General features: G+C 48.0%; 1 protein-coding gene across 1 annotated transcript in view; it reads right to left on the bottom strand.

Annotated features, from left to right (window-relative positions):
- The window catches only part of RILPL1 (Rab interacting lysosomal protein-like 1), a 55176-nt gene extending 48162 nt beyond the window's left edge, over positions 1–7014 (bottom strand). Inside the window, exon 1 of the mRNA XM_006865370.1 lies at positions 6686–7014. Coding sequence (XP_006865432.1) covers positions 6686–6994 — 309 coding nt within the window. The 5' untranslated portion in view covers positions 6995–7014. The remainder of the gene's footprint in view (positions 1–6685) is intronic.
- Positions 7015–7848: the final 834 nt, after the last annotated feature.

Here is a 7848-nt window from a genome sequence, read left to right as displayed (position 1 = left end):
CCTACCCCAGGGCCTTTGCACATGCTTCTCCGTAGCTGGCTCCTATGCCGACCACAGGTCAGCTGCCACCTCTTTACAGTAGGTAGTCTTCCTGGTTACCTCACTACCAGACACACTCTGGATAACTGCTTTCTTTACTGCTTCTTCCCCCTAAATGTTTCTTTAAGGAGCTCTGGTAGCGTAGTGGTTATGAATCGGGCTGCGAGCCGCAAGGTCAGCAGTTCGAAACTACCAGCGGTTCTGCGGGAGAAAGATGAGGCTTTCTGCTCCTGTAAGAATTATAGCCTCGGAAACTCTGTATATGGTCACTATGAGTCAAAACCGACTCCACGGCACATAACAACAACAATAACAAATGTTTCTTTGGTGAAATGTCTGTTTGTGTTCTTTGTCCATTTTTAATTGGATTATTTGTCTTTTTGTTGTTAAAGCAGTGAATTTTTTTTCTTTTAACTTTATGTCATTGCCAATTTATTTTTCTGTGAGTTTTCTTTTGACTCTTTTAGTAAAATATTTTGATGTGCACAAGTGTCTCATTTTTAGGAGGTCCCAGTCATCTAGTTGGCCTCCTGCAGTTTGTATGTGTTTAGTTATGTTTGACAGTGTACTTACACCACGTATTAAGGACCTTGGTATGGTGCTGTAGACAAGGTTGGTTTCAATTGCAAGGTCGGCAGTTCAAACCTACCAGCTGCTCCTTGGAAACCCCATATAGGTTCACTGTAAGTCAGAACCAACTCAACGGCACGTAACAACAGGGCCCTTAAGTTTGTACCTATTTTTTGGTTCATGGTCCTTATAGCTTTAAGCTTTATTTACATTTAGGTCTTTGATCCTTCTTGAGTTTGTTTTGGTATATGGTGTGAGATATGGGTCCTATTTCATTTTTCTGCAAATGGAGATCCAGTTTTGCTAACCTCATTGATAATGAGACCATCTCTTGCCCATTTAATGAGTTTCAGCCGTTAGTCAAAGATAAATGGTCCACAGGCAGGTAGATTTCCTTCTGGGTTCTACACTCTGTTCCGTTAGTCTATTAGTCTATGTGTCTGTCGCTGGACCAGTACCAGGCTGTTTTGGTGACTGTGGTTGTATTGTAGGTTTTGAGATCAGGAAGCGTAAGACTTCGTACTTTGCTGTTCGTATGTGGCCCATCTCTTTCATCTCTCCCTGTTTTAGTTCTTCATGGCATTTACCATGAGCTGAAAATTTTAAAACTTAAAAATAAAATCTCTTCATGTAAGACTTGCCCTGTTCCATATGGAAGTCACAAGCCATGAGTAGCCATGAGTACATGAAATGTGGCTAAATCTTAGCCGAGACATATCAAATTTCAAAGAGTTAGCAGGATAAAAAGAATGTAAAATAACTCATTGCAATGACACTAAAAAAACTGGATGGTGACCAGCTACAGTTACCGAACATTTTGATGAAAATTCTATAAAACAATCCTAATCAAAAGGGGGAAAACACAGAACAAACTTTCCAAATTTTAATAGTATCCAGATTTTCAGGGACAATGGAAGTTGGTGATGCTCTGAAACTGTTGCTCTGGGCTCATCTTTAAACCTTAAACCAAAAATATCCGCTGATGTCTTCTTAAAGTCACGTCGTAGTTTAGCTAAACTAGTAAACAATGTCTGCCTTAACCACTATGTTCTTTTATTAATTATCCCTACAGAATCAAATTAACAACAGCAATTAGACAGTTTAGAGAGGAACCCTAGGGGGCAGTGAGTTTATGTTAATGGGGGAAGATCAACTCAGAAAAGGGGGTAAGAAACACTGCACACCTCTGAGAATGTCATCAGTGCTAGAAGTTGAATTTTTATGTGTTTTGCTATTTATATTCTCAACAATAACAACAACAAATTATCAGAATTGATGCATTTGAGTTATGGTGGGTGTTGGAGGAAAATATTGACAGTGCCATGGGCTGCCAAAAGAACCAACAGATCTGTGTTGGACAAAGTGCAGCCTGAGTGCTCCTTGGAGGCCAGGATGGCCAAACTTCGTCTCTCATACTTCGGATATATTGTCAGGAGGGACCAGTCACTGGAGAAGGATATCATGTTTGATAAGGTGGAGGGTCAGAGAAAAAGAGGAAGACCCCCAGTGAGATGGATTGGCAAAGTGGCAGCATCAAAGGGCTGAAGTGTGGCAACAATTGTGAGGTTGGCCCAGGAGCGGGCAGTGTTTCATTCTGTTGTGCATAGGTCGGCACCTAACAAAAACATCAAATACTTTTTTACACTGATTACATATTGAAATGTAATTACATTTTAGATAAGCAAGGAGCAATAAGATAAACTATTAAAGTGAATCTCATCTGTTTCTTTTTATTAATGAGGCAAGCTAAAACAAAAGCACTGTGCTCAAAAGTCAGGTCCATGCGAGCCAGGATGTCGTCTGTCTTGATCACTGCTTGACCAAGAACAGTACCTGATATGTAGTTGTTGTTATGTGCCGTGGAGTCGGTTCCGACTCATAGCGACCCTGTACAGGATTTCTACGGCTGTAAATCTTTACAGGAGCAGAAAGCCTCATCTTTCTCCTATGGAAGAGCTGGTAGTTTCGAACTGCTGACCCTGAGGTTAGCAGCCCAATTCGTAACCACTACACTACCAGAGCGCCTTTGATATGTATGTAGTAGATGCTCAATAAATTTATTTGTTGAATGAATGAATGAACAACATACGCAGGTTAGATTTTATGCGACATACCTGCATGGCCACTGTTCCCTAATGTTTGTCTGTGTGTCTTTCCTATCTTCCTGTCACCTGCTTGTTTCCTGGGATGAGGACCCCGCTTTCCCACTGTATGTTGGGGGCCTATCAAGGCTGCCGAAGACCAAGCAGCACTGCCACAGAGCATGACAAGGCTGTGGGCTGGGTCTGAGGGATGGGCAGAGCAAAGTCTGGGGCTTTGCCGGGAATGGAGTTGGTGGAAGGTAGGGTACGTGCTTTGCTAGATCCATATTTGTTCTCCATAAAAAAAGGCCATGGACATGCTAAGATGAATTTTGTGGAAATAACAGCTTAAAAGACCTTTGAGCTGCCGACAAAAAACAACAACTCAGGAGAGTTTCTGTGTCTCTCCCTCCATGGTCTCAAGAATACTAAAATAAGCAGGACTGAGGCTAGATTGGAAATGGTCACATGCTTGGCTACCAACTATAAGTTTGGCAGTTCAAATCTACCCACAGGCATGTCTTGGAAAAAGGTCTGATGATCCAATTGCAACAAATCAGCCCTAAAGACCCTAGAAAGCACAATAACACCCATGAGGAACATAACCCTCAGAATAATCAACCATATAATACCAAAAGGGCAACATCTGCCCAGAAACAAAGCTCAGAAGACAGGAATGAACAGGAAGAAGGACGAACAGAAACAGGAAACCCAGAGAAGACGCAGTAAAAGAGTATATATAAATCGCTGCAAGGAAAGCTAATTTGCTCTGTAAACTTTCACCCAAACTACAATAAACCAACCAACAAAAAAAACTTATGAAGTACAGTTCTTGGACACACATAGGTCACCAGAGGTCAGAGCTGACTTGGCTGGGTTTTTGGTCTGAGACCTGGGTAGGTAAGGAAGGACACAGTCCTCCAGTTCAAAGGGTTGCCCTCAGTGTTTACAAACAAGTCCTGGCTCGGAGCGCAGGGTGTCTATTCCTAGCTGAACCCGTTCCAGAAGCAACAAGTGCAGCTGATTGCGGAGCTCCGGCCAGATCTAGGCCCAGGGTCATCTAATGGCTCTGAGAGCCACCTTGCCTGGCCACTGCAGAACAAAGCCACGCCAGGTGGGGACACAGGTGCCAGGGCTGCTTTGTGTCCTGAACTTGGCCTCCTAGACCCTTGTCTCTCCAGCTGTCACAAGAGGCAGCTGCATAAGCGAATTTCACAGGGCCTTTCCCTTCCTAGGAGCCTTGGTATTGCAGTTGGTTAGGCATTGGGCTGCTAACTTTAAGACCAGTAGTTCAAACCCACCAGTCAAACTATGAGAGAAAGGTTACGCTGTCTGATCCAGTAAAGACTTACAGCCTCAGAAGCTCTAAGTTGCAGTCACTGTGAGTCAGATGAACTCAATGACAGTGGGCCTTCCCTCCATGACCCTTAACAAGAGGAGAGGGGTTGTCAGAAAAGATGTGGGGTACAGTCAAAGTACACATGGTAGGCAGTATGGGGGTCTCCAATACCAACTTATGAGCACCCCAGTGACACCTTCACCAGTTCTCAAAATAAAACAGTAAAATCGTAAAAGCTGGAACCTGTGTAAGACAGAAACCTATCAGAGAAGGAAAACAGGTATTTTTCACTAACAGACCGAAACCCAAACTAAACCAACTGCCATCGATGGCGACTCATAGCAACCCTGTATAGTGTTTCCTAGGTTGTGAATCTTTAAGGAAGCAGAAAGCCTCATCTTTGTCTCCACTAACAGAGAGTAACAGAAAAGTGCTGCATCTAGTCAGAGACCCAGGAAAACACAGCCCCAGGGATTTCCAGCTCTCACAGACTTCTCAGTAGCACAGCCTGGTCAAGCTCTTGCTCTGTATGGGCCATGCAGTGTGATGCCTTTAATTCCTTTCATCGTCACCACAATCCTACGAGGTTATTATCACTGCCCTCATTTTACAGCTGAGGGAACTGAAGCACAGAGAGGCTTACTGACGTGCCTAAAATCACACAGCTTGAGATTGGTGCTTTCTAGATTTGAAACCAAGCTATTTATCCCTGCGTCCAAGAATCCTCACATTAGTCATATGACTGGGACATTTTTGAGTCCCAGTTTGACCTCAGAAATGCTGTTGGGCGATTCTCTTGGGCGATTCCATTTCCTTCCTGACCCTAGAGAACAAGGACCCAGGAGGGCAAACTCTGTCAAAACCATCAGCAAACCCCACTGTTAAACCACCCACAGTGGAGCCCTCAGTTAATGTTGAAGACACAGCCTTGGCAATTTCCCTTGAAAAACTGCTGATGTATCAAAGCACACAATAGGTGATGGCCTGCCAGAGAGGCCAATTCTATTTCCTGAGGCCACACAGCAAGTCACAGCCAGCTCAGGCACCTAGCTCCCCACAAGGAAAGGCGTCTTCCTCCTATTCTCAGTTTGAAGGAGCTACTAGGAGCTTCCCTGGGCTGAGGCTTGGGCCGGAAACCACATGTCCCCTACTTCCTTTTCTCCAGACACCTTGTCTGGACTCCCGGCCGGTGGAGGGGCAGCCAAGATGCATGAGGCCAGAGACTTCATCTTAAAGGGGCTCAAAATCACCTACTCCCCTAAATTGGGACAAATCCCTCCCCCCATTTTGACCCTTGGGTTCCTTATCTATATAATGAAGACAACAAGAATATTGTGAGATTTATGATCAATTTAAGGAGGGAAAAGTCACAGGGCATGGATTACAAAACTACAAGGCACTGGGAGAAGAAAGTTGCAAATCTGAGCTTGGGGGTCAGTAAACTCAGCAGTCACACCCCCTTTGGGCTGGGGGATTCTGAGGTGGGATAAATAAAGGGACCTGGACACGTCAGATTGCCCAGTAAACAAGGTAAGTATAGGCTTACTTGTGTTTACTGACTTACCTGTAGTAAGTAATGTCACGTGTTTTCACCATATCAAAGATTCTACTTCTAGGTAGGACGGCTGTCTGTCTCTCTACCAAACTCTACCTTCCTACAGAATCAAAGTCTCTTCTCAAATTTACAACCCCTAATGGGGATGGAGGACCCAGCATGGACTTACCTGTGCTTACAAATCTGTAGTGAACAATTTCACGTGAGTTTCACCATCTTTGATGCCATGTGAAATTGTTCATTATAGATGTGATGAAAAACGTCAAACTGTTCACTAAAGTCAGTAAGCACAAGTAAGCCCATGCTTATTGGGTTATCTACCATTAGACCTCGAGTCACCTTTTCTTGCACAACACAGGGGCTTATTTCACGTCTAGAAAAATAATATTAACTGTTAAGTACTTTAAATATACCATCCCAATGATTATTACTCTGTTTTGAAGTAATGAGTGCTCCTTTAATTCAGAGATGGAAGGAAGAGAGAATCGTGGGGGAGACAGTGAAGAGCATTGGATTCTGGTGTTATTTGCTGAGTATTTGTTGTGTATTAAGCACTGCAAATACAAAATATGCAACCCTGCAGGAAGCTACACAACAATGCCCCAATTTTGTTGTTGTTAGGTGCCATCCAGTCGGTACCGACTCATAGCGACCCTATGCACAACAGAAGACACTCTCTCTGCCTGATGCTGGGCCAACCTTAATCATTGCTACATTTGAGCCCATGGCTGCTGCCACAGTGCCAATCCATCTTGCAGGGGGTCCAATTAATTCTTAAATGCTGAGGTGTGTCCCATCTTATCACCATTTGACAGGTGAGGAGAGAAATCACAGAGAGGTTAAGTAACTTGCCCAAGATCACACAGCTAGTAAATAATAAGGGTGGGATTGGAAGGAGGTGCATATGCCAAGTGACACTGGCTAGGCAAAAGGGCCAAAGGCATCCCCTCGCTCTCATCCAGGTGGGCGTTTTCTAATCCCAGTACACACACACACACACACACACACACACACACACTAGCGACAGCAGAAGCGAGGGGGTCCTTGGGTTCCAGCGGCCCCACAGCGCGGATGGGCAAACCGAGGCCGCTTGCCACCCACCTTCTGGTGCTTGCGCTCCTTCTCAATACGGTCCATCCTCTCCAGGCGCAAACGGTCTAGCTCTAGGCGCAGCTCGTCCATCTCGGGTGCAACGTGGTGGCGGCTGACCAGCACCTCCAGGATCTCCAGGACTCGCACGACCTTGGGCATGAGCCGCGCGATGGCCTCGCATCCGTGCTGATCGATGACCCGCTCGAACTCATGGCCCACGAGCGACGCGATGTCGTACACGTCCATGACAGTCAGGTCCGCCACGTTCTTCTCCAGTGCCGACTCGGCCGCAGGCGACGACCCTCCGTCCTCCTCCATGGCCCGCTCCCGGCCTCTCCCCCGCCAACTAGTGCAACTCGCAAACTTGCAGCGGTCTGGCAGCGCCCACCCGGCCCACGCTCTGCCGCCGCCTGCGTGCGCTCAGCCGGCCCTCGGGCTAGGGCGCACCGGGACACCGGCCGGCGTGGGCATGAGCGCGGCCCGGGCCGGAGGTCGGTGCCGGGCAGAGGTCTGGGCGCCGCTCGGCCGTAGCCCGGCTCCCGGTGGAAGGAGGAGGACTGAGAGGCCGCGGCGAGGAAGGCGCGCGTGCGCAGGCCCGCGGCGCCTCCCAAGTTGGGAATCCAACTGGGGCGCAATGGAGGCGCGGGGGCCTGCTGGGGAGAGGGCCCACTGCCCTCGGAAACAGTCCACACCCGAGGGTCGTCCTTCGCTCTCGGCTTAGGAGTGAGGTCAGCTGCGGCGTCTCGGGGAAACTTTGGCGGCGGGGAGGCCGAGTGGAAGGCTTCGCGGGCAGGGATGCTGCGCGCCCCGCCCAGACTCAGGCCTGGACAGGGGCGCGCCCGACTTCCGCCGCCCGGGGGCGCCCTGGGGTACAGCTGCGGGCACCCAAAGCGCCTCCCCCCTCCTCTTCTCAGGCCCCGGCTCCTCCTCCCCTGCCGCCGGGGGAGAGCACTGGGGTGGGGCTCTTGTCCTGCGGATCGACTCCTGGACCGATGCCCAGCGTCGGGGGCGGACCCTGCGTTCAAAAGGAAAGGAAGGGGGTGAGGCGGATACTGGGATGGGACTCATCCTGGGAGGAAAGTAAGGTCCCGGGACCGCCAAACACCTCCCTCCTCCCACTTCCAATCTGGTCACCAGGCGGTCTTGGCTGCCTCGCGTCCTGTGCTTCAGTC

Source organism: Chrysochloris asiatica, unplaced genomic scaffold (assembly GCF_000296735.1).
Source record: "Chrysochloris asiatica unplaced genomic scaffold, ChrAsi1.0 scaffold00078, whole genome shotgun sequence".
Taxonomy (NCBI): domain Eukaryota; kingdom Metazoa; phylum Chordata; class Mammalia; order Afrosoricida; family Chrysochloridae; genus Chrysochloris; species Chrysochloris asiatica.
This window is presented reverse-complemented; position numbering and strand designations above follow the sequence as displayed.